Source organism: Lynx canadensis, chromosome D1 (assembly GCF_007474595.2).
Source record: "Lynx canadensis isolate LIC74 chromosome D1, mLynCan4.pri.v2, whole genome shotgun sequence".
NCBI classification, from domain to species: Eukaryota; Metazoa; Chordata; class Mammalia; order Carnivora; family Felidae; genus Lynx; species Lynx canadensis.
The window spans coordinates 77,888,839-77,916,534 of record NC_044312.2 but is presented as its reverse complement, the minus strand read 5'-3'; the positions used below and the strand labels follow the sequence as shown (position 1 = coordinate 77,916,534).

Genomic DNA, 27,696 nt, shown 5'->3' with positions numbered 1-27,696 from the left:
AAATGACACCTCCTCCCAAAAGTAACCATTATTCTGAACTTTCTATCACAGGTTCATTTTACCGTATTTTTAAACTTTATATACATCAAAAACATGTCCATTAGACATGCAAGTGTGCTCCTTTCGGTTAAGCTTCTTTTAAGCTCTGTGAAATCTAATCAATGATACTGCATTATTTCATTGTTGTTAGTATTCTATTTAATTAATATAGCATAGCTTAATTCTCCATTGCATTGTAGATTTTCAGATTATAGCTAGTTTGGAATACAATGAATAAGGCTGCTGTTGGCATTCTTTACATGTGCTTTGATAGACAGAAGTGTTTAAAAATTGTTCAGTCATAGGGTAAGTCATAGCGTAATGCTTATAAGGTTTAATCGCTCATGCTGAACAATTTTCAAAGTGTTGGTAATAATTTTCAGTCCCATCAGCAATAGATGAGAATTCCACTTGCTCGTCTCCTTTCTAACACTTGTATTATCAGTCATTTCATATTTTCCATCAGGTGTGGGTGTACTAGCGTTTCTGGAATTTCTCTTATGACCAACAATGCTGTTCACCTTTCTATAGTTTATTGGTAATTTGGATTTCTTTTGTAAAATGTCTGTTTACAGTGCTTTGCCCACTTTTAAAATAGGGCTGTGTTTTAATTTCATTTACAGAACTTATTTATATATTCTGGGTATGAGTCATTTTGGAACTACTTTCTCTTTATCTGTGGCATATGTTTTCACACTCTTAATGTTGTCTTTTATTGAATAGAATTTCCTAATTTTGAAGAAGTTAATGTGTCTATCATTTCTTTAATGGTTATTGTTTTGCCTAGCCCGAGTCATGAAGATACTCTCCTGAGTTTGGTAATTTGTGATTTCTTTTTTTCTTTATCATTTCTTGCAAGGTAGTTATAAATTTTGTTAGCTTTTTCAAAGAACAGACTTTTGTCCTTGTTAGTTTTCTCTATTGTATGGTTGCTTTCTATTTAACTTTTGTTATTTTCTCTTTCCTCCATTCTTTGGGTTTATGTTGCTTATTTTCTTCCTATATATTTGAGATAGAAGCTTAATTGATTTTTATAATTTTGTCTAATGTATGCATTACAATCCATATATTTTTTCTTAAAGCAGTGGTTTAGCTGCCTCCCACAAATCATGAAATGTCAATATTTTCATTTAAAAATGTTATCTAATATCCATTGAGTTTTTTTCCCCTAATCCATATGGCATTGAGAACTATGTTGTTTAATTTCCAGATATTTTTAAAATTTCCTCAAGGAGAAAAATCACCACAAAAGCAGGCTTACGTCTCCTAAATACTGATTCTAGAAGGCTGCAAGTCCCCCTCTGCTTTGCAATTTTCTGATATTTTCAATTTTTTAAACATCTTACCCAATTTTTCTGGTTGTTCTCAGAGTTTCAATGACTTGAACAAAACCCAGGCTATTATTACTGGAAGTGTAATTTCTTGTTGCTGAATATAAAAGGGGTGAGTCTAACATGTTCCCATTAATAAATGTTTTCTGTTAAGCTTTTCATTAATTTCTCCACTTATATTCCTTTTCCTTTCTTTTTTGTTTATATTGCCATTCTCTAACTTCTTTGGATGCTTAGCTTATATTCCTTTGTTCTTTTTGAATAGCCAAATGAAGACTATACATTTCCCCTAAAAGCAACCGACAAAACGGGAGCCTGGGTGGCTCAATCCATTAAGCTCATGATTCCTGGATTGGAGGCCCGCTTTGGGTTCTGTGCTGACAGTGCGAGCCTGCTTTGGATTCTCTTTCTCTCCACCTCTCTGCCCCTCCCCCACTCCCCTGGTGCTCTCTCTCCCTCTCAGAACTAAACTTAAAAAAAAAAAAAAGAATTGGGGCACTTGGGTGGCTCAGTGGGTTAAGTGTCCAACTCTTGATCTTGACTCAAGTCATGATCTCACAGTTCATGAGTTCAAGCCCTGCATCAGGCTCTGTGCTGATGGCTGGAAGCCTGCTTGGGATTCTCTCCTTCTCCCTGCCCCTCCCCTGCTTGTGCATGCTTTTTCACTCTCTCTCAAAATAAATAAATAAACTTAAAAAAAAAAAAAAGAACCCACAAGAAGTATTTAGTGTACTCACAAAATGTGAGCTGCACAGTACTTTTGGTTCCATGTAATTAGAATTATCTTCTAAAATCAACTTTGATAAATTTTTGGATCCATAGTTATTTGAAAATTTCTTATTTTAATGTCCTTGCATTTGGTCAGATTTTGTAAGAGTTTAGAATGTTCCTGAGAAAAGACTCCTATTCTTAGTTATTGAATACAACATTTTATGAAGGCAAATTGGCTCTATTCTTTAACCACATTGTTCAAATGATCAATAGTTTCATTAATTTTGTAGAATTTTGTTTATATGGTAGTTTTGGTTAAGCTGGAGCTGTATTTCCCAGAAATTTTCTTTTTTCCTTATGGGGTGTCAGGTTCTATTTGCAAAAGAGGCAAACATAAGTGAAGCAGCAGCTAATTCTCTGTGGAGGTCTTTGCAGCCAGATATAGGAAGGACACACAGACGGGGCTCCAGTTGGGCTTGTCCTCACTCTGTTCCACTTCATTTCCAGATCTTCCTGACCAGCGGTGAAACTTGGTTGCAAACTCACAGAAGTAGCTATACAGAAGCAATGGCCTTCTATAGACTTCTTCATGAGTCTTCCTGCCTAGTCTCATTTCCGCCCTTGAATATCCATATGTGCTCCAGTTTTCCACCTATGGCAGTGTTTCAGGAGAGGTGAATAGTGCCTTTCTCTGACCCTTCAGCCCTTCCAGACCACGACTTCCCAGTTTCTTCCAGTTTCAAAGGCCTATTTTCTATAACAAACCCTTTATTGTACAATATTCATAGTTTTGCTGTCCTGATTAACCCCTGAAAATCTGTTTATTCTTTCAACCTCGAATGTGTCTTTCACATACAGAATGTGATGTATTCATCTCAATCTCTGGCCAGCATGCACTTTTGTTTTCTTGAATATGTTAGTAAAAGCAAATATATCTCTCTCACTCTCTCTCTTTTTTAAAATTAAATAGAAACTATAAGTCTAGGGCTCTTAGGGTATAAGATTTCAGTTACCTCTGCACACTGCAGAATTAGGACAGTTCTACACATTTGGAAATCCTGAGTTCACATGCCCTGACATACTTCCCTCATGGGTTGAAATGATAAGTTTGAGAGTATGAAAATGCTTTAGGCTAGGAATTTGGCATTCTTAGGAAATTGTCAATTCTTATACCCACCAAAACATTACTTGGGAGATTTCACCTTTATCACCCCCCAAAGCAGAAAAAAAATAAAGAGACAAAACAAAAAAAGTACCACCTTCTCCAAATTTTCTGGACCAGAACAGCCTCTTAGTTTAAGGAATTTGCATCTCTAAATGTGACAAACATGGAATTTTGTGAAGTAATCACTTTACATGTAATGCATCTTAAGGTTTCTAAACAAAAACAAGACTTAAAAATCTCTTAGAGTACTCAAATTCAGAGGAATCATATCAATGTTTTACTGGAAGAATAAATTGAGTTCATGTCAAAGTATTTATTCACTGCATGAGTTTGAATCTCTTGAGATTGATGTACAGGTTACTTAAGAGCAACTTTCCCTGTATACCTCCATTCCCACCTCCTCGGGGGAGGGAAAACAACAGACAAAAGAAAAGAAAAAGGAGTACCCATTTTCTTGGTTAACACCATGGCACAGAATCACTCACAGGAAAGATATGCTAGTCAAATATGGGGGTGGGGGAGTTGAAGCTGGAATCTCATATACTTTGAACTATGCTATTCTTTTTAATATTCTCATGAATTTTTGCTATTCTTTTTAATATTCCCATGAATTTTTACATAATGCTGGAATAGCTGACATACCTGAATTATCATACATAAAGCAGAAGAGTAAAAATCTGTCCAGAAAAAGAATAACATAATAGTTATAGTCAATGACGGTGGCAGACTTCAAAGTCTAGTCAATGGAACTCTGGCAATGCTCTGTTCCCTATTAACATTCTTTGATAACATAATAACTATTGCTAATTAAAAACAACTATTATAGAGAGGTTCTTTCAAAACAAACAGACTCCCCTGTTGAATGAATGATACAAACTCCTCACCCTCAACTGGAGTCCATCAACAGAGATCCAGGGCTACCCATAGCAGCTGATGCTACACAGGCACTTTGGAATCCCAAGTTTTACTCTTGACACCTAGTAGTTTTCAGCTTGAAACTTCTTTGGCTTTTCTCTCATCCTCACTGAGATGGCTTAGGAGAGACATTCCTCTCACTACCCACAGCCGCACCATGCTGCGTCACTGCGCCTCTCCCCATGGAAGCATGCACAGCTTCATAAGGAGAGAACACTATTTTATCTCCTTCTTCCTCTGTCCCTCCTCTTCATTATCATCTTCTTTGCATCTTCTCCTTGATAAGCTGCTTAATGGCTTAGCTGAGAGAAGAATGTTAAAGCCAAGAGAAATCATGAGATGCAACAAAGATAAGACAGCAGCCCATTTAATTAAGATACTCCCTTCTTGATGGATTCCTCTAAAATAAATGTTTTGAGGTGGATTTTGCTTCTTGTGTGCAAAGACAAAACTGATGAAGGCAAGGATTAGAGATGACATTTGAAAAGAGTTATGTAATTTTTTTGGCTTTTGCACTTAAAATTATTTCAAATAAAATCTCAAGTGTTTCCTGGAACATTTCTGGAAAAAAAGAAAGTTTGGGTTTGACTGGATGATAAAAACATCAGCCATGCTGATAAATCTCAACCTACACTTGGTAGTCTCTAAATTCAGCCCTCCATTAATAACACAATGATTCTACCAATGATTGGAACTATTCACTTGTCTTCAAATGATTTCCTCTCTTGCTAGTTTCTCCATACATTCTAGAAACCTGACACTTGAGTTGATTTTGTTTTAAGATTGCAGTGTACAGATAATTTTACGAGTTTGATTTGTCTTTATTTAACACTCTAGATCTATAAATACTGTTAAGCCATACAAACTAAAACTTATATCCAAGAAACCAATTTCCACACTCTTCCTTATTTTTATTAGCACCTGGAAGAAAGCAATATGTATGAGCTGTGCACAAGGGACAACACTGTAGTAACAAAGAGTTTGATTTCACAAGCCAAAGATACTGCATCTGTGGCTTATTTCATAGTAACATTGACTGGTGTTCTCAAGCAAAAAATAGGTCTCCTCTTCATATGAAATCATTTTTTCAATAATGAGATCATTTTAAATTACACAAAAATGTTTTTTTTATAAAATATACCCAGCGGATGCCAAATCATTACTGCCAATATTGGGGTAACTGTCTCATGGTTTTATAAAATTCATAATCCTCATTTCTAAATGCCTAGTACTGAACACCAGTTAATACCACCTGCCATATACTTAATATTGGCAATTCTACAAAAATGTATTAGGATCAAATAATGAAATACTACCTAAAAAAATCTTGTGATAAAGTTTCTCCTTTTGTATACAATTTAAAAAAACACCATTTTTTTGGAACTGAAGTGTAATTTGAAGCTACGGGCGCAAATAGTATATAACTGAACTGTATCTCTCACTCTATAATGTTAAAAATATGGATGAAGTATTTTTAAGAGAAAGAAGAACAGGTGTACATGTGCCATAGGCCTACATATGAGAGAAATCATTCAATTAATTTTTTCTCACTTAGCTATCAAATCCATCACCCCCTTCTTCCTTGGTTGATCTACTTTTGGTGTTAAACTCCGTGACTAATGTTAAATTGACAATTTCTCTAAAAGAAGCTAACATTTGAGATGTTACATCACATCAGATGAACAGCACAACCACTTCTTTTGTGTCAAAGGCATAGGGACAAGGCACTGAGCACTGTATGGAGCAATGAATGCATCAATAGAAAACAGTGTAAACCCATTAAAAGACTTGAGATCGCTTTAAACAGAGAGATCAAATTTCATAAACAACTTGTACCTAACTTATACAAAGAGCTAATGCTCAAACAGGTTTCATGATGCAAAATACACATTGTAGAAGAAAAATGATTTTTGAAAATTCAACGATTTTTTTTAGATTAAGCTCAACAAATTAATCAATATTCATTGTCTTGTGTTTGTTAACTAGTAAGAAGACACATTTACTTCTCTACAATATCTTTCATTTACTTGAAGAACTGAAGCAACCTAACAACTTAATGCTGTTTTCCAGATAACAATCCACACTTGAAATTGCCGTTACCAAAATGTCGTCTTTAAAGAACTGAGATGTTAGACTTTTGTTGAAACCCAAATGTCCAGTCTCTTGAAAAATCAATTCTGCATTGACCTGGAAGGGCTATCTGGGATTCTGATGGAAGTTTACCTTATTCAGGATGATTTCAAGAACAAATCCCTGCTATGATATTTACTCAACGCATTTAATAAGTGAGTTTTCTTAAGTTGTTTAATTTGGGGGTTTCATTCACATAGTCGAAGATGGCAGGATATAGATGGCTCAGTAGGCCTCTTCACTTCTTTTCTCCATGTCCCAACATTTTTCTTGATGGGAAGAAGTTATAAAACAACCCAATAGGAGACCATGAAAATGTGCAGATGCACTGGAACATGATGGGATAGCCCAAGTCCAGTGTTTAATTCTAAACTGCAACATCCCATGATTTTCCACTATTCTGATTTGATATGCACTCTTAACAATCATTTCTAGAACTCCAGAAAACAATATCTGCAGAGGGCTCAGTCAATGAAGCAGACAAGTGGTATTCTTCCAACCTCACAAAGTTGGCCTCTGTAAAAGGGTACAGAAAACTCTCAGTTAAAAAAGAAGAAGGAGGAGGAGGAGGCAGGGTGAAACTGACATGTGGCTTCTGGCCTCTGGCCTGAAAACCCACGGAAAATTGTGAAGCCTAACAGGCAACCAGTGGCTTGTTCATTATGTTGATTAGACTGTTGATTTAGCCAGTTGTGTTTTATTTTCCTGAATCAGGACTTCTTTGGCAAGTTCACTTGAATTAGCTCTCAAGTTCTCTTTTAATTTGTTAAGCTCAAAGTCATGGAGAATCTTGATAGTCATTAACTTCTCTCTCTTGATTCTCTCCAGAACATCTTTTGGAACATCAGGAATCATCCAGGCCAACAAAAATTTAACTAAAAACACAACGTGCTGGAGGAAAAATAAAAGAAAATCAAGGACATTAGAACTGTCAAATGTTCAGCAGGAAGTTCTTACAAACCACTTTAATCATTCAATAAACTGTGCTCAACACAGAAGTATGAGGAAAAGGCAAAAGATACGGTCGTTGTCCCAGAACTTTCCCAGAAAGACAAACCTTAAGCAAATGAATATATACTAAAATGTGTAATTATAGACATTTAAGTTGATCATGGTTATTGAATATACTTTTTTCTATGCTCACTCCTGAAAACGCAATACATATTTGTAAAGGAATTTTGAAAAATGGTATAACTCACAAAGACCAAAGGGGGGGGGGGAAGGAGGAAACAGTAGGAACAGATTCCAGAGATGGAAGAAAGCTGGCGCTTAAACTTGCAATTGGTGATATGGTGATGGTAAAAAGCAAGAAGACAAAAGCCAACTTTATTTTAGATCTTCAATACATATCAGGAAAGATGGTCTTATGGACTTGGAAAGCATGCATGTGGGTGGAGTTGAAAACAAGAGGATTAGCTAAAATTTAGTATAAGGAGGAGCAGGTGAATTTTCAGGACCTCTCTCCCACCTTCATCCAGGTACTACTTCTCTCCAACCTCACCCTGGTAGCAGTTGAGTAATTTACTTTCTGTAGAAATCAAAACAGAAAGCTGTGAACTCAGGAGCACCAGAGACACCAGAGAATGGAGAAGTGGCAGCATTCTGAAAACAGGGCAACTAAGTGAAATTCAGTGAATCCTAAGATCCCTAGTCTTCTTCTGTCTTGCTCCACTCTCAGAATACAGGTAGCCATAAAATAGCTCAACAGAAAAGAGTTCAGAGGATTTTTCTTTGGGGAGGGTAACCAGTCTGTGAAATTAGAATGGTCGATATCAAAATTTTGTAGGCTTCAAATGAAAAGGTCCCCCTCCCTAACTCGTCACCCTATAGTGAAACCCACCAAGTGACATTCTTCTTGTATGCACACAAAGCTTATAATCAGCTTTCATTTATTCACTCTTAAGTATGAGCAGGTTGGCAAGAATCACCCATTATGTAAGAAAGTCTCTAATGTAAAAGAAAAAGTTTGAAACAGACAAATGGGAACTAAGAGGCAACAGAAATAATGAAGGAACAAAAAGAACAGAACAAAAAGACAAAAAATAGGAGACCAACTACTTATAGGAGAGAAATAATAAGAATTTCAAAACAGAAAGCATAACACCTGAGTAACAGAAGTTCCAGAAAGACAGAACAGAGAAAAGAAAGAAAGAATAAAAAATAATAATAATACATACAAGCAAATTTTCTCACCCTGAAGGGTAAGTATGTTTTCAGATTTATAGAGTCCAGCAAAGTGTCCAAAAAAATGAATACTGTCCAATAACAAGAAGCTGTCTTGTAATGTTTCATAGAAGAGGACTAGTGGGAGAATCCTTAAAGCTTATTGATTTAATAAAAGATCAGAAACAAAGACTGGGGAATTGGAATGCTGACATTGAAGCTGACAGAAAATGGTGCAATGTCTCCAAAAATGTCAGGAATACCCGGGGTGCCTGGGTGGCTCAGTTGGTTAAGCAGCCACCTCTTGGTTTCGGCTCAGTCACAATCATGGTCATGAGATACAGCCCCACGTCAGGCTTCATGTTGTGAGAGCACAGCCTGCTTGGGATTCTCTCTCTCCCTCTTTCTCTGCACCTCCCATACGTGCGTGCTCTCTCTTTCTCTTTCTCAAATAATAAATAAATTTTTTTAAAAAAGTGTCAGGAATACCTAAATAAAGTTGGTTGAAAATTTTTCAGGGAATTAACTTTCAGTCTTGAATTCTATACCACTTAGTCATCTGTGTGGAAAGAAAAGAAATTTTCAATATTCAAGGTCTCAAAAATTGACCACCCATAATTTTCCTCAGAAAATTACAGAAAAATGTACTTCACCTAAATAAGCTAGTAAACCAAGAATGGGAGAAACATAGACTGCAGATAATGTAGCATATAGCATTCAATACAAGAGAAGGTGAAAAGAAGTCCCAGGATGATGGTGAGTCAGAGATCACCAGATTAAAAACTGGTCATCAGAGCTGGATGATTAAAAACATTAATAAGAATAATAAATAAACAAAACTCAAAAACGAAAAAAAAAAATACTGGTGCAAATGACCAGACTGAATGGTGAGCTAAACTGATGATGTAAAATATGGGAATGAAACAGTCATAAAGTCATAAAGAACTGAGAGAAAGAGAAGAAAAACATGGGGAGGGATACACATAAGACTGCTCTCTTTTTTATCATGTAGAATCTGTGTCTGCTTGCATTAGACTTGTGTATTATTAGATTTCACAGCAGAGTGAAAAAGTGCCTCACCTTTATTTCTCTCCCTTATTGGCCTTCACATCTTATGATGTAGAACACTCAATATGTAACTTGCCCAAATCCCCCCTCTGTATTTGTTCTCTTTGAACACACGCCTTATATCCATAACAAGAATGGATAATCCACAAAGGGGGAAACATAATACAGTGGACAGAGCACATGCTTGGGAGTGATATAGCTGGCAATGAAACTCAGCTCCAATATTAGCTGATTATCTTTAAAACCACTGCTAATTCTGCTGAGTCTCAGATTTATTTCTCAAGAGTCACTAATAAAGTCTAATTTACAGGGTTATTATTATAGTGTCTGGAATCACTATATAATAGATACTCAGTAACATCAATGAGTTCTCTGTCCTTTTATCGACCTTGAAAGAAGAGGCCACATTTTTTCTTTTTTTCTTTTATGTCACCTTGATATCTTCAACAATAGTAGGTGAATAATAGGGCAACCCATTGTACTGAAAATATCCCTAAGTTGCTTTTTAGGACAACAAATACTTCCTTCAAAATAATTTCCTGAGATAATTTTTTGCTGAGCAGACACCTTTAGAAACCTGAAGGCAGAAGACAGACTAGCTGGAATGCAAGTTAAGAAAGGCTTACTTCCATAACAATGATGAAAGTCATCTTGGCAGCAAGGACGTGCCAGTACTGCATATTATGAAAATATTTCTGGTCATGATCAGGTGGATATCTGTAATCCCTGTACCTGAAAAACAGAAGTAAATGCCAAAAAAATTAGGTATGATTTCCAATAGAGACCTAGCATAAATTCTTACTATTTCTCTTAAGAGACATTTTTAATTGACTACAAAAGTCAAGTCATAGGAAGATAACTCCTGTTATGAAATGTTTCTTTTTAGCACAGATAAAAATCATGGCCATATGTTACTTGTATCTAGTTTGGTGTAGCAGAAGACACAAGTGAAGCTTCTCACCTGACTTTCAAAGTCAAATTTCTCAAAAGAGTTACCAAAATGATGCTGTCTCTGTTCCCCCTCTTCCTGCTCTTTAATGCAGTTCTATGCACCACTTCCCTGAAATGCATTGTCTCCTATCCTTAAACTGAAGAAACACGCTAATCCTCATCTTTTTTGATATTTAGACGGTAGGACTTGACATTGTTGACCTTTTCTATTTTTTGAAACTCTATTTTCTTTTGGCTTATTTGACACTGCATTGTTTTTGTTTTTCTTACTATTCTTCTGGACTTTTCTTAGTGCTCAACCTTGGGGGCTCATTGTTTTCTACAAAGTTGCTAGAGATTGATGTTCTTCAAAGATTTAGTCCAACTAGGAAGTGATGAAATCAAGAAAACTGACCCACATTTATGCTCTTAAACAGTATACATGATTCCTCTATATGCAAATCTAAAATATAACAATGGTTTTGTCTACTGTCCTATCAACATTTTGCTGTTTCTTTGTTGGAATCCCAGATGAAGTAGCTGGCTTAAGGTTTAAGTTAAGTGGGGTGTGTGTGTGTGCGTGCGTGCGTGTATGTATACGTATATATGTATGTATTATATGTATATATTATATACATATATATGTATATATATATATATATATATACATTTATGTCATATATATTTATTATATATAATCTTTAATTCATAGGGTAAAAAGACCCTCACAGTACATGAGACACTGAATGTGGAAATACATTCACAAATCTAATTTCATGCTTCCTACATGGAAGAAACCCTTAAAGTGGGATGGATGGTGAACTTATCATATTATTTCTCCCTTTCTCACTCTCTTTTTAAGGACACATAGTTAAATTCAAGTAGGTTAAATGCATATATAATATGATCATGCTGTATGATCTATAGATACTACATTTTGGGACCAAGATATATTTGTTGGTCAGAAGTCTTTCCAATAAATTTAAAAAATAAGAAACAATTCAGAATTGATATCTTTACCCATGATATTCTTTTACTTTTGGACATTCTACTTTTCCAAACCAGATTCATATGATGAGTGAATTCCAAAATTGACACACTTTACCCAGGATTTTAATTGCCCCAAATAAATCCTTCACATTGTAAGACAGGAAGAAAATGGAGAATTTAAAAAAATACATTTAAAAAGCAAAATTAAAAGCTAAGAACGTAAGAAGGAACCTGCAAGTGGTGAAGTCTCGTTTCTCCCAAGGTGCAGTGTGGTTTGGAAAATCAGCTATCAGGAATGTTGACAGGCTGTCATTGACATATCCTTTCATGGGTGCAGTGGCATCCTTTGAGTAGGCATAGTAGTAAACTAAACGGGGAATGATGTCCGAGGTAAATGCAACAATAAAAGCCTAAAGAACAAAGTAAGAGGGAGATTTTGAGCTAACAATTTCGTTTTAAGAATATCTGATTTGCATATGTCTCAGTTCTATATGGATACAAATGATTAAAATGCCATTACAAATCATGTTAATAAATGAGTCTTTGGCCTAAAACATGAAATAGGCCTTTTAAAGCATATGATTAGTATTCCAAGATTTCACAGCTAGAAAGTGGCTAAGGTGAAAAGTGAACCTAAATGGATCTAGCTCCAAAAACCATGCTCTTTCCACAATGCCTTGTTATTTCTTCCATTTATTTCACAGCATAGTTCTACTGTCCCTAACCAAATTCATTTGGCTGAATCAACTCTGTAAGCTAGGACAGTGTGTGTGCCAGCATCGGTGTGAGTTTGCACACATGTGTGCACTATTGGTGGCTGGTGGGAAGCAAAGGAGAGATAGAAGACCATGTGATGGTAAATTGCCCAAAGTTCAGTGTATTAATCTTAGTATTTAATTCTATAGGAATGGTATTTTCCCATTCTTACCTAAGCTCTGGAATTCCTGTTTCTTTTAGGTTAGGTAAGTCCATTTAAAACCATCTGGCTCTGCCATCTACATTGTTAGTGTAGATGCTTAAAAAAACTTTAGTTAGTTAGTTAGTTAGTTAGCTAGTTACTTATGTTTATTTATTTTTGAGAGAGAGAGAGAGAGAGAGAGAGAGAGAGAGAGAGACAAAGCACAAGTGGAGGGCAAAGAGAGAGGAGACACAGAATCTGAAACAGGCTCCAGGCTCTGAGCTGTCAGCACAGAGCCTGATGTGGGGCTCGAATTCATGAACCAAGAGATCATGATCTGAGCCCAAGTCTGTCAACTGAGCCACCCAGGTGCCCCTAAAAACTTTTAATATTACTTCTATAGCTACTGGTCCATTCAGGTTTTCTACCACTTACTGAATAAACTTTGGCAGTTTTTATTTTCTAAAAAGGTGACAATTTCAAATAGATTTTATAATTTATTTGAATAAAGGCACATATATAACCATTTCACAATTTTCTTACCTGTATCTTATAACTTATTTCTTGTTTGGGATTGTCAGAGTTGTATATGTCTTTTCAATGAAGCAGCTCTTGATTCACATAGGAATTATATTGCTTTTTTAATTTATTTTCTATTTTGATTATTTCTGATTGCATCTCTATAAACTCTTTCCTATTACTTTTTGTTGATTAGTTTTATGTTTTTCTTTAGTTTCTGAAATTATGTGCTCAGCTTATGCTTTCAAGTCTTCTTTTTTAATAATAAAAGCATTCAGGGGTACCTGGGTGGCTCAGGCAGTTAAGTGTCTGACTCTTGACTTTGGCTCGGGTCATGGTCTCGTGGTTCAAGAGATTGAGCCTGACATTGGGCTGCACACTGACAGCACAGAGTCTGCTTGGGATTCTCTCTTTCTTCCAATCTCTCTCTGCCCCTCCCCTGCTCACACACATATTCTTTCAATCTCTCTCTCTCAAAATAAACTTAAAAAAATAACAAAAGCATTTATTGCTATGAATTTTTCTGTAACTATAGTTTTAGCTAATTCCTATAGGGTTTCATTTTAATTAAGCTCTCTATAATTTGAATTTTGCTTCCATTTTATACAATAAAGCTTACTTGGGAGTGTGAACGTTAGGTAGTTAGATTTTTTTTAAATTATCTTTATTATCGACTTCAATTTTTATAACATTATTATATACAAATAAGTGTTATAAAATTTCTGCTTTGGAGAATTTAGTTTCATTATCATTAAAAAAATGTTTTTAATGTTTATTTATTTTTGAGAGACAGAGTACGAGCAGGGGAAGGGCAGAGAGAGAAGGAAACAGAATATGAAGCAGGCTCCAGGCTCTGAGCTGTCAGCACAGAGCCCCATGCAGGGCTTGAACTTGCGAACCGTGAAATCATGACCTGAGCTGAAGTTGGAAACAACCGACTGGGCCACACAGGAGCCCCTCATTATCATTTTTTAATAAGTGCTCCATAAGCAAAACACATTAATGTTTTATATTCTCTATTTGTAGTATACAACTCCTTGTATAATTAAGCTTTAATTGTGTTATTCAAATCTTTTATACCATTACATATTTTCTGTCTACTCTGTCACATGCTATGAAACTATATCATGGTATTTTAAGGACAGTGGTTTTACAATTTTCTTTGTATTTCTAAGAGTTTGCATGTCACAAATTTCTCTATGTTGTTCAGTGCATAAAAGTGTAGGGATGGTTTATCATTATGGACTGTCACCATGATGAAAGCAACATAAATAAATATTGAGTTAAGCATCATTCACATCTCCCCAACCCCAAGAAAACGAAATAAAATACCAAGCCGTCCAACCAAAATGGGTCCACTTACATTAGTTGCAACAGAAAGGACAGCCATTCCATAAAGAATGTCTTGCCAAACACCTATGCTATGAGCTTTAGCAGCTACCGGTCTCCTGTACTGAGTTGTAAGTTTCCAGGCATCTACTCGGATCTCTATAATATTATTCAAGAGAGCAAGAAGAGGAGCCAAAGGAAAAGAGGCCACAAATAATGTGACAAATCCAAATTGGATAACTGTAGGGAAAAAAAAAATAGTGAAGTCATTATTATGAAAGAGAAAAAGGGGAACATTCTGCCCAATACCTCCAACTCCCTCCTTTTAGAGGGATCTACACCAGCAAAACCCTCCAGGCCTCTTTCCATCTGCCCACTCCTTCCTCCTCATTGGAAGCCTAGTGACTTGTTTGCTTACTAGAAGAGAAAGGAGAAACTGAGCATGTACAACTCAGTTCTGTCCTGGCTGTTTCTTTTGACATCTGCTTCTCTGAAGAAAGCATTTCCTCTTGTCAGATAAGAGATTCTCTTTATTCTTTTTAAACATAGCCTTTTATTTGGCGCTATGTTTATGCCTATGCTGGCCCAGCCTTTACACTGGTATTGGCACATTAGTGGGGTAATCAAGTTTTTCTATCTTGCTAAATCTGTGAGATCAGGGATAAGGACTGATTCATTTATACGCTTCCAAGAGCCAGCATGTGTTGGGTATATAAACATACTCAACTATAATAAGCCTTATGAATGAATACATTATTTAAGGTTGGTTAAGGTCCTGATCCTCTATACTATCTTGACATCTTTCTAAATAAATTTTATTCTCTTTTCGCATTAAGACTTAGCATCTATGTAAGTTAGCTTCTCTTCCTATTTTTGTTTGCTTCCAACAACGATTAAGGTACAAGAATCCATTCAACTGGCAGTTTGGGCTTCCCGTGAGTGAAAAATGTAATAAGAGAACAGGAATGGCTTTCCACTAAAGGGAAAAAAAAAGTCTCTTCCACGAGTCCTCTATTTTTAGATGAATCCCAAGTGTTTCTGAATTTCAACTTTTCTCACAAAAAATTCTCAAAATAATCAGTCTTGCCATTTACTAAATCTACTGAACACCTCTACTGAACTAAGAGACAGAAAATTCAGAGGAAGTGTTATGTAGAAACAGCTTGAATTTTCTGGGTTCAAATCCCAGGTTTTTACCTAAAATCTTTCAGCCCATAACACAAATTAACCTATCCAAATTTCAGTATCCTCTAAAACAAAATGCAGTGAATAATGACTCCTCTGCAGAACGTTTCAAGATTAGGGATAATGTTCATTAAACAACCAGAATAAACTAACTCTTAGCTGTGTCTCAATAAATGGTAGTTAATTTTCTTATGACACCTTGATTTCATTTTTTTAAAATTGCAGTGATAATCCCTAACGCATCTATGCACAAATGCATTTGATACTTACAAATTTAATTAAAAATTACAGCCTCATCACCCCTAAAGCAAGGACTGCCCAATTTTACAGTCAGCTATATGAAACAGACTTCTCTCAATTTGTCTTAAATTTACCTATTTCAATCCAGGTACCATGTGTATGTATCACAGTGGAGAATCAATAACAATTTCAGGTCATTTTTTTCATTCTATCATTATGGGATTAGAGAGTAAGTGAAGAATATTATTCCACCAGAGAAGCAGAGAGGGTAACTTGAGAGGAAACACTCAGAGGTTAGAGTGGGAGAGAGCCAAAGCATAAGAGACTCTTAAAAACTGAGAACAAACCGAGGGCTGATGGGAGGTGGAAGGGATGGGAGGGTGGGTGATGGGTATTGAGGAGGGCACCTGTTGGGATGAACACTGGGTGTTGTAATGGAAACCAATTTGACAATAAACTTCATATATTTAAAAAAAAGAGGGGAAACACTCAAGTAGACTTTATAAGTAGTCCTCAGCAATCATCCTTCCTAAAATTTCACCTCAAAATCTCTTCTCCGTTCAATCCTTAGCATTTTTATGCATTCTTGTATTCAATGTGAGCTTCCCTTGCACAACTCTTTTTAGCCTGCTTCTTTTCAGCCTGAAATAAAGAACTTACCTAAATGTATGTCAGACTCTGGAAACATCTTTCAACTTATTCTCTCTCTGGGCTGTCGGTGTGGCAAACAGGACAACCATGCAAGCTAATCTGAGATAGGAATTTAAAAGTAATCCATACTTTATGTGGTTCAACAATCTTAATGTTCAATCGATAGGAAAAATATCTCTACCATTGGTGTTTTGAAATTAAACTTCATTCTGCATTCTATTGGGTAAGGATATAAATACCGAATCAATCTTTTCCATATCCATCCATGTGTCTTTTAACCTACCATTCAATAATTTTTTGGACACCTACCATGTGCAAGGCAGGAAGAAATATAAAGAGCTGGAAAAACACTTACTCTACTCAACCTGACTCTATGTTTCAAGACAGTGGTTAAAAATTACCTGTTTCTAAGTACTCATAGAACAGCCCAAGAGATCCAAAAGTTTCAAGGTCATGATCCTGCTCCCATCGACTGTATAGCTTTTCAGAATTGGTCCGAGCTTTTCGACGTCTCCACCAATTCAGAACCATACTGTTGGAAGTGATAAAAGTAAATACATGATTAGAATTTAAAAGTAAGGGGTCAGAGAATAAGGGGGTTAGATCTAGAAATTGGCAGTAAGACAGGGTAGGTAACTTAAGATCACAGAGCAAGGAGAGATGACTATAGCTAAAGTTGAAATAAAAATCTAGAGTTCTTTTCATAACACATGCTGCGGTCAAAGTTCTTTATTGGGGTGATAAAGAAAATAAGACAACCCTGACTCTCCCCTATGAAAATATATTTACTCAGAGACAGTTCTGTTAAAGAGCATGTAGACAAGAGGGTCACCATGGCACCTTTCTTTTTCTATTTAATTTATTAACCTTTATGTTGTCGTGAAGAATGCTCAAGGAAATGAGAAATTGGTTACAAGAGAAAATATATGACAAAGGAAACAAAGAGGCTTATCTAATATGTGAAAATAAATGCAATAATCCCAAACAAAATATTGCCTAACTAAATTCCATATTATTTACAAAATAATATATTATGATGTTAGATTACTTTAAGGAACAAAAGGGCTTTTTATTAGAAAATCAATCAATGTAATAAGTCACATTAGCAGATTTAAGTAGAAAAAGATAAAATCACATTGACAAATGCAGAAAAATTCATTTGATACATTTCAAGCACCTATTAAAACCTCTATATGACAGAAAAGTAGGAAAAGAAGGAAATTACTTCAATTGGATCAAAAGCATCTACCAAAATCCTGGGGTGAACATCATCCTGAATAAGGGAAAGTCACAGCAAAGGAAACAACTAACAAACCAAAAGACAACCTACTGAATAGGAGAGGATATGCATATGGCTTATCTGATAAAGGGATAAAGATACGACAATATCTTTTTTATTTTTAAATGAGGTGTGAGGTCTACATTGTTCCAGCAGCTTCTTCAATGAACTGCTTTTGCACCTTTGTCAAAAATTAAATGGCTACATTTGCATGGATTTATTTCTGCAATCTCTACTCAGTTCCACTGATCCATACATGCATTCCTTCACCAATCTCACCATCTTGATTAATATAGTTTCATAATAAGCCTTAAAATCGAGTGGTGCAATTCTTCCAACTGTATTTTTTATCAGAATTGTTTGGCCTGTTTTAGTTCCTTTGCCCTCTATATCAATTTTAGAATCTGCTTGTCTATAACTATAGAAATTCTGCTGATATTTTGATTGGAATTACAAATCTATATATCAATTTGGGGATAACTGGCGTCATTACTAATTTGAGTCTTCCAATCTGTGAGCACATTTCTCCCCAAATAATTTTTTTCCACCAGGATCTGTAGTTTTTGGCATATAAATCCCATATATTTTAAAAATTTGTACCAGTTGTTTCATTTTATTTTGGTGCTTACTCTTTCTGTACTGATCGATGATTCTTGCTTCCCATACTTTGATTTTGTGCTCTTTTCTTGCTCAACTACACCTTTCGGTAGTTCTTCCATTGAGGGTCTATAAATGTAAATTCTTGTTTTTATGTCTAAAAGTGTCTTTATTTCACCTGCACTTTATAAAACAGTTAAACTGGTTCTAGAAATCTAAGGTGTGCATTAATTTTACTCCAAATCTTGAAACGACTCTACCGTCCTCTGTATTCAGTGCTATGAGTAAAAAATCTGTTGTCAGTGTAGATGATACTCTTTTTTCTTCTGGAAGATTTTAAGATTGTTTACCTCTCATGTTCTGGAGTTTCACCATAGCATATCTGGGTGTGAATTTAATTTTATTTATCTTACTTCATACTCCGAATTTGTTTTCATTTCTGAAACTCATGTTTTCCTTCAGTTTTGGAAAATTATCAGCAATTACCTAGTCAAAGAATTTTTCCCTCCCACCATTTACCCATTCTCTTTTTTCTGGAACTGCTACTAAGTTGATGTGGAAGCCTCCTAATATAGTTTCCTGTCACTTCATTTTTTTAATTTCATTGCCACTCTATTGCCATTTGTATAACGTGGGAGTGTCTCAGTACTATTTTCCAATTCATTAATTCACTCTTCAATTGTGTCCAGTCTGCAATTGATGTCACCTATTGTACTCTTTATTTAAAGTACAATTTTTTTTCATTTATGTATAATTGATTCTTTTTACTGTCAATTTATTTTTGTTTCATTTATATGTTTTTATTTAAATTCTTTCCTGATCCTTCTAAATGACAGTATCACTTCCTTTTATGCTTTTAGGCTTTGCCAGAAGCTTCTAGCTAGAGTAAGTTCACTTTCTAAAACTTGATTTTGTTAGCAGTCTCTGTAGCATTAAATTTTATCATAAGTTATGGAATTTTGGTTTCTGTAGGTTTAATTTTACTTTTTCTTTTTTCTTTTACTTCCTTGTGTGTCTGTCTCCTTTCCTCTCTGTATTTATTCTCCTCTTGTGTTTGGTTTAGGGGTTATCCCCATTCTGCCCTCCAGATCTCAGTTTACAGCTAGGACTTAAAAGAGCAGCTTAGAGTTATTTCCCTGGGCAATTGGGATGCAGTGCATCAAATACTGTTTGAAAAGATAAGTCTATGTTCTCCCTTTGTCAGCACATGAAATAGAACCCCAGGAGTGCTACAGAACTGTAGGGAGAAGTAGGAGCAGAAGGGGAGGGTGTTTTCAACTTTTTCATAAAGAAGTGAGAATAAACCCAATCCCTAACATCAAGTACAGTTACACTGGCCAAGCCCTAGTCCTAAGTGGGGCACTTTAGTCCACTTGACACTATAGGTGTTAACCTTGGCACTGTCATTTCCTAACTGGGAGACCTGCAAGATTACAGGCTTATGATTCTTTCTCTTTTTATCCATGGAAATTTTCAACTTATATTTGAGATCAACTGTCATTCTGGTTTTCTCTTTTGATAATGTATTCATTATTGCTATGCTTTTGGACTAGGGAGCAATTCCTTCATATACTAAAACTTCATTCATGACCAATTTTTGTGCCTAAGTGTGTCCATGTCACAAAGTTTATTAATTTATTTTGTGGGGGAGGGAGGGAAAAGAGAGAGGGAAAGAGAGAGAGCCCGACATAAGGCTTGAACTCATGAACCATGAAATCATGACCCCAGCAAAAATCAAGAGTGGGACACTTAACTGACTGAGCCACTCAGGTGCCCCTCACATGGATATTTTTAACAGAGTTCAACATTTAGTAATCTTGAGAAATAATATGTGACATACAGAATAATATACAGAGGATACAATATTTAGATTTCCCAATGGAATCTCCACAGGAGAGAGGGATAATACATTTCCCTCAACTTCACTCAAGCAATAAAAATTCATATTTAAATGCCTGTGTTACCTAAACGCATTACTATTGATTAAAAGTGAGTTTTTGTTGTTGTTGTTGTTGTTGACTTAAGCATTTGCTAACAAAGATACCATGATAATCAAAGAATTCCATCTTCTTCCAGAAGAAAGCTCTTACGGTTATTTAGGAAAAACTTGTAAGTCATACATACGGATAAATGGCTTCTTTAATGTTTCCAAAGATCTGTTTCCCAGTCATTATGATGGTCAACTGGGTCGTCAATTCTATTAGACAGCCTCCAGGATCACACTAGTCAGAGGCAAGAAGAAAAAAGAGTGAATGATGAAAGATAGACTTTTTCAAAAAAAAAATCTCAAACCAAAAGACTACAATCTAAAGATTTTAATGGAAATGGATATTAAAGGGGTATAAAGAGATATTTAGCTCAACAGTTTCAAGCATGTTCATTAACCAGTTATGAGATAGCTGCATTAGATTCAGATTTCTGGTCTTACTCTTAGAAGATTCTTTATATATTTATATCTGAATCTTTATATTTGGATGGGGGCTGGAAGTTGTTATTTTCTCCATGTGATTTAGATACACAACCACATATGGAAACCACCTACTGGTCTAACTCTGTAACCCATGGTGGAGCCATTTCTGCTATACTTGTGGAACACTATCATTCATTCCTTTGCAGGAAATCTTCAGGAATATAAAACGTACTTATCCCATTTTATAGCTCATATTTACTACTAAACAATAGGTACAATATCACTTCTTGCCCAGATAACAGGATTGTGAGACCAATACTCTCTGTGGAGAGAGTTGGTGTCTTAGACTTCTCTTAAATCCTGATAAAATCTGAGTTAGTGCTGGACACACAAAAAGTATGTAGTTAATTATTGAGTTACTAAAGCCACAAACCTCTCAAGAGAATTCCTACCTCTTCACTTCTCCACACATTAAACAAATACGTGTATTTTCCGGGATAGCCCACGAACTTCCCTTTAAAGAAAGCTACGTAGAAGCAGGACGAGTAAAAATTTACAAACTGAAACAGGAACATTTTCAAGGTAAGACTGCTCTCATATTCCTGGTAAGTTCGAGGAATTTCTGTTAAGTAATAAAACACCAAGGTTAAATTATGTGCCTTCCTGTTTCTCTTTTAATTCTGTATTCCCTGGTTCAAGTCATATTATTAGTCACATTATTCAGATAACCTGTTGAAATGTGACCCACTCTTCATTCTAACAGACCAATATCAAGATTTATGGTCGGCTTTCTTTTTTTTTTTTTTTAATTTTTTTTTAACGTTTATTTACTTTTGAGACCGAGAGAGACAGAGCATGAACGGGGAAGGGTCAGAGAGAGAGGGAGACACAGAATCTGAAGTAGGCTCCAGGCTCTGAGCTGTCAACACAGAGCCCAACACAGGGTTCGAACTCATGGACCATGAGATCATGACCTGGGCCGAAGTCAGACACTTAACCGACTGAGCCACCCAGGCACCCCTTGTGTTCAGCTTTCTATCAGAGACTTTGTATTAATCTAATCACTGGAGAAGCCTAGGAAGCTGTCATTACTTTATTTAGATGGGTAAAATACTTGCCTGGAATCACACAGTCAGAATATGGCATTTAAACCCTTATCAGAATGGCGAGCATAAGCCCCCTTATATATCATATATCCTGAATTCCAAAGATAAATAAATATATATATATTATATATATAATATAAATATAAATATATATATATATATATAATTCCCTTCACACCACAGAGAAGCATCAGTAGGTGTAAAAGAGTCAGGGAGCATGTTTTTCTGAGCTGATTATCTCCCAACAGGATGAGCTGTTCCAGCCAAATTGATGACAGCTTCAATAATACTGAAATAGTAACACATATTATTCTAAAGACACAGATAATTCCTCTGCATTGCTAAAAAATCTCTAATATGAACACAAGTAATTTTTCTCACTGAAAACTGATTTTTTAGATGCTTTGTTTTTAAGTGCTATCTGCTAGATATTTTGTTGTTGTTATTAGCAGAAAAAAAAGCAGTAAAATTGAAAAAGAACTACAAATTTGAGGATAGCATTTAATTAAAGTTGCTTCCTAGTGCGTACTCCGGTGCTCGGTGAATACTGTGCTCTTTCTGGTTACTGTTGCACACAGTGATGGTGTCCTGACTTAGAGGAGGGAGCTGAGTGCACAGGGGAAAAGCTGAGGTCTGGAGAGGGGCCTCCGATCTCATTTCTAACTTGCTGGGGGGCAAGACCAGAAAAAACTGTGCTCTGCACTCCTCTTCTGAACTAAATCTCCATTTCACCTGTGACGCCTTTAGCATCCCTCATGGTTGTGGGAGAACTTTTAATCATTTAAAAGGAGAATAATCCAGGATCTAAGACACGGCAACTGAAAAGAAAAGCACTACGTGTAAGATTTACTCAGGAAAAGCCGACTGTTCTGTTTTTCCTACAATGGTTTTCAAAATCAAATACCTTCTAAAAACCATACACAGGAAATAAAAATAACCTGTGTCTTGAGGAAAGTGAGGATTTTACTTAAAATTCAACTAGCCCCCTCAAGGGAGGATTAAGACAAAAATACTCAAAAAAGATCTACAGAGTCCTAATTCTTCTGTCTAGTTCTTTTTCTTGCTTTCACTACGATGGGCCTAAATATGACTGTTGGGGGATCTGAGTACCAGCCTATGCATCTACCTGTAGAACAAAATTGCTTTAGAACTTTAAGAACTGCCTTAAATATGAACACCCCAGGGGATGATCCACAGTGGATATATACCACTGGCGGGAATACTTTTTCAGTGTTACACAGATGATCTGGCCAGCTTACCCATTTTTGTAATCCACGCAGATATCTTTTCATAAAAGAAATTCAAGATCAAGATGACGATAAAGTTTAAGCAGGATCCACTGAGTGATGTAGTTATCTGGGGAGTGAGGAAACTTTTGACGTGCTTAAAGGATGCTTCGCTTTCCATAAAGCTAGCAAATGTAGCAAAGACTGACAGGCGGTACACAATCACAGCTACCATACAGGCAATGACAAGAGCCATCTGGAAATGGGAAAGAAGGAATCGGTCACTGGGTCTCTGCATCTCTGCAATGTGTACACATCTGAAACATAACTAGTCTCTTCATCTCGTCATGTTAAGGTTAGTGCTTCTGACATGGAAAGCAGACCAAGCCAGGCTCTCTCACGACAGGTGGCAGTAAAAGAACACTGCCAAGGAGAAAGGGCTGGAGATATGACAGTACCTACAGTAGCAGCAGTTGGGGGAGCCTAAAACAGAAAAGTAGCCATTGCTCATCTTTTAGGCTCATCCTCTACCAAGCACTAGAAAACTATCCGGAAGACCAAATCCTGCCCACGGCCTTACTTATTCTTAAATGATTCTTGAGTTAAAAATGTCTTGTTTTGTTTTGTTTTTGCTTTTTTTTTTCAAGATTATAAGAAAAAACAAAGATGCCAGGGACTATTTGTGCAAGGCTCACAAAGCCTAAAATACATCTGGCCCCTTGACAGAAAACATTTGCCAACCTCTGCTCCAAACAGGTGGTGTGAAAACCATGTGCTTTCCCAAGAAGAACACAGTTACAGATTCTATTTCATTACCCCTCAGAGTGTTGCCATCAGTGGTCTGATATGCCTGGTCATTGAGATATTTGTATAGATTCTGCATAAATTTTAAACACTTCCCATATTGGAAAAACAGAAAGATGTAGGGATGCCTTTACCTCAGTGATCGGAAAATTTGATTCTGAAAATTGAGGGACTGAATCAAGTTGAATGAGTACTAGAAATAAAGGTTAGAACAATCTTTCTGAGACCATATTCTATATTATTTCTTTTTTTTTTAACGTTTATTTATTTTTGAGACAGAGAGAGACAGAGCATGAATGGGGGAGGGGCAGAGAGAGAGGGAGACACAGAATGGAAGCAGGCTCCAGGCTCTGAGCCATCAACCCAGAGCCCGACACGGGGCTCGAACCCACGGACCGCGAGATTGTGACCTGAGCTGAAGTTGGACGCTTAACCGACTGAGCCACCCAGGCGCCCCTATATTATTTCTTAAGTAGTGCCCTGAATTGATTATTGCCCCCTCCATTTACTCTATCATTTCTCCTCAGTGACTGTTATATCATCTAAGAAAACATACATTTAAAACAGAAAAATCAATTCCTTTAATTAGAAATGTTAAAATATTATGGGGTAATATGCACTGGTAAGGTTAAACTATAGTCTACAGCTGCTAATTATTTATATTTCAACAATGCTAGACTCTCAGGGGGTAACATTTCTTCTTTTCCTAAAGTTAAAGGCCAACTGTAAGAGGGCACAGATTTGGAGAGTGGAGGGCAGGAAATAAATTGTGGTGATGGAGGAATGAATCTATTAGTTCAAAAGCATGGAGAAAACCTGACTCCCTCACAATGGGATATGCTAATTAAATTTTTCAAACAGAAGTAATACTTTCTTCTATTTATTTCAGCAAGAAAATAAATTTCAATAGTATATGCTTTTTGTTTGCATTTTGTGTAGCTATTTTAAGTGTAGACAAAGATAAATTAATGATTAAAACCAAAACACTGGGGCGCCTGGGTGGCGCAGTCGGTTAAGCGTCCGACTTCAGCCAGGTCACGATCTCGCGGTCCGTGAGTTCGAGCCCCGCGTCGGGCTCTGTGCTGACGGCTCAAAGCCTGGAGCCTGTTTCCGATTCTGTGTCTCCCTCTCTCTCTGCCCCTCCCCCGTTCATGCTCTGTCTCTCTCTGTCCCAAAAATAAATAAACGTTGAAAAAAAAAAATTAAAAAAAAAAAAAAACCAAAACACTAACCAAAGAGTCTGCAGACTATAAGTTTGTTATACTGTTGAGGTTTCAAGTTATCACCTAATTAATGAAGTGCTAGGAGAGGGGGAAGGACAGTTTCTGAGATGAAGCCTCGCTGTCTCCCCCCAGCTCTTTTCCCAAGGTTCAATTATTCCCAAGGTTCAATTATGGCACCTCCACATAGATCACACTTTATTTTATATAGAAGCTGTATTCGAGATAAAAGGACTGGGGACGGGGAGGAAGGAGAGGGACTCAAGAGTCACTGCAGATGAAACTGCTAGGATAATCTTCCTACGACTGCACGTCAATGACATGAGAGCAGTTGTAAAAGAATGCTCACCCATAACGTCACCGTAGCTCCTGATAAAAAGTACCATGGAAGGCGACTATATAGAGGCATATAAGGTTCCATCTCCTGTAATTTAGAAGAAATCACAACAATATCAAAATCTACCCACAAAGTTGGGACTCCAAAAAGCAGTCAAAACCACAAAACCCAGTGAAAGTAGAAACCTCCCCCAGAGAATCCGCTACAGCTCATGGGAAGCTACATTCTAGCATTGGTTCCTTCCCTTTAAGTAGAAGCCTTCTACTACTCTTAGTTGACAGATTTTATACATAATATGAGCCACAATGGATACACACTATTTCCTCAGTGTTGAAATGGAGTGATATTCAGGCCTGAGAAGTCTGAGGGCTGCTGTTTAATTTGAAATGCTTTAATGATATTACAGTTTTATTCTAACTGAATTCAATCAAACTGCATCGCTCCATAATTGCTATGTATGATATTAAACAGGGTGCCTTCTTTACCCTTAACAGGATTCTGTTTTTCCACACAGTTCACGGGCCCAGTCTTTTCTACCTTCATATTTTTAAGTTATTAATGGAAGATATTAATTATATCAGCTGAAAATTCTCTCCTATATCAAGAGGTAGTTAGATCTTATCCAAAAAAAATACTGCCATGTAGTAAAAGAATAGCTGTCAGCAGATATCTAAATTTTGTAATCCTATCTAAAGGATAGGATTTTTAGGGAGGATTTTTACATCTTGAGGATTTTTAGGGAAGACTGAATGCAAACAGAACTCAACAGGCAAAATAGCCCTCCAAGTGCTCGACTGAAACCCCGGATGTGTGTGCATGTGTGCATGTAGGTGACTATGTATATGTGTGTGCATGTGTGTCCGATACGTTTGCGTCTGTGTATGCATATTTGTTTGTGCCCATGTGTGTGTCCATGCATACAAATATGTGTTCCCAGTACAGACTCAAATGTGAGGGTTCTGGTTGTACTTAACCGCTGAAGCACTGCAAGTGAGTAAAAAATCCCTTGATTTCAAAACCATTAAAGTGGGTGATTCACAGTGGATCAATCCACACTATTTTTCAGCTGGTTTCAAATGTAAATAAACATTCAGTACATATTGTTTTTATGTCAGTAATTTTAGGCCTGCTTTTAGTTTTTTTACACCATGAAATAGGAACAGATACACTTCATGTCATCAGGACAATGTCTCTTTTAATATATTTTCTTAATGTCATACAGCCATCCAAGTTGTTAATGTATTTTCTGAGGTGTTTTTCCCCTTTGTTCATTTACCCAATTTTTTGCAATGTCTCAATAAAAGTTAATAAGTGTTTTGTGAATGCCTAAACTGTGAAAATAATTTTGAGTATTATACCACAAGAATAGTGTCCCGAACAAAGTAGGAAAATCTACTTTTCTGGTTGTGTTAGAGACATATTGTGTTTTGGGATTGTGTTAGAGACATATTCTATTCACCTTTAACAGCATCAAGCAACGCAGTGATTATAGATTATGGAAAGGTAGGGACGCTAAGAATATGCAGCCAGGAGTCTGGTCTTTGAAGGCAAAATACCTTCTATTTTCCCATTAAAAAAAAAAAAGAATTACCAAGAAGTCAAATTACTCAGTCAGCAACATACAGGTGATTTGCCAGTTAAGGATCCCCAAATCTAGACTTTACTGCCCAAACACTACTGCAATGATCTTCCCATTATGATAAATTGAAAAGGACTAGATGAATAAAATGAGGTCTAATAAAACACTCATAAGTCCACTATCTTATTACAATACTATTTAAATTTTTGCATATTAACTTAGTATCATATCCATGTGTATATATATATACCATATATATATACACACATATACGTATATACATGTATATGTACACATATATATATATACACATATACATATATATATATATATATGCCCACACAGCAGACACATTATTTTCCATTTTCCTTTTACATCATTTATTACAAACCCATGCTATTTCATGACACGATGCCTTGTATTTGCTGCAAAATAATCTAGTTGCAGGGAGGAACAAGTGTAAATGAATCAAGATTGTCCGCGAATTAATATGAATTGAAGCTGGGTGATGGGTCCATCCTGGGGTTCATTACGCTTGTCTATCTACTTTTTTTTTGTATATATTTGAAATACATATTAGAAACAACTAAAGAAGTTTATAAGATTTATATGTTGGAGAATATTTTAAAGGCAAATTAAAATATGCGTAATTATTTGGGAGGTATGTCCATTGAGATACGCTGCCCATTTCAGTTTCCTAATCTACCTTAGTTACTGCATTTATTTTCCTGTGTTTACACATAGCTTCAAATTCAGGTCTCAGCTGAAGCTGCTGCTGTTCCTCTTCAAAGTCCACCAGGTCCCACTCATATTCCATTCTGGCTTGTCGCTGTTTCCAAAACTCCAAAAACAATGTGACTGTAGGCAAAGAAAT

The 27,696-nt window shown here is 36.2% G+C and overlaps 1 protein-coding gene across 2 annotated transcripts in view; it reads right to left on the bottom strand.

The window, feature by feature from the left end:
• Nucleotides 1-3,539: 3,539 nt before the first annotated feature.
• Nucleotides 3,540-27,696, bottom strand: part of ANO5 (anoctamin 5) — a 91,255-nt gene continuing 67,098 nt past the window's right edge. For both annotated transcript variants that reach the window (XM_030333175.1, XM_030333176.1), the window contains exons 13-22: nucleotides 27,529-27,680; nucleotides 25,256-25,330; nucleotides 22,916-23,138; nucleotides 21,003-21,172; nucleotides 20,265-20,362; nucleotides 16,666-16,796; nucleotides 14,223-14,428; nucleotides 11,674-11,852; nucleotides 10,149-10,254; nucleotides 3,540-7,182 (exon numbers count right to left, since the gene is read on the bottom strand). In XM_030333175.1, the coding sequence (XP_030189035.1) occupies nucleotides 6,961-7,182; nucleotides 10,149-10,254; nucleotides 11,674-11,852; nucleotides 14,223-14,428; nucleotides 16,666-16,796; nucleotides 20,265-20,362; nucleotides 21,003-21,172; nucleotides 22,916-23,138; nucleotides 25,256-25,330; nucleotides 27,529-27,680 (1,562 nt within the window). In that variant the 3' untranslated portion in view covers nucleotides 3,540-6,960. The remainder of the gene's footprint in view (nucleotides 7,183-10,148; nucleotides 10,255-11,673; nucleotides 11,853-14,222; nucleotides 14,429-16,665; nucleotides 16,797-20,264; nucleotides 20,363-21,002; nucleotides 21,173-22,915; nucleotides 23,139-25,255; nucleotides 25,331-27,528; nucleotides 27,681-27,696) is intronic.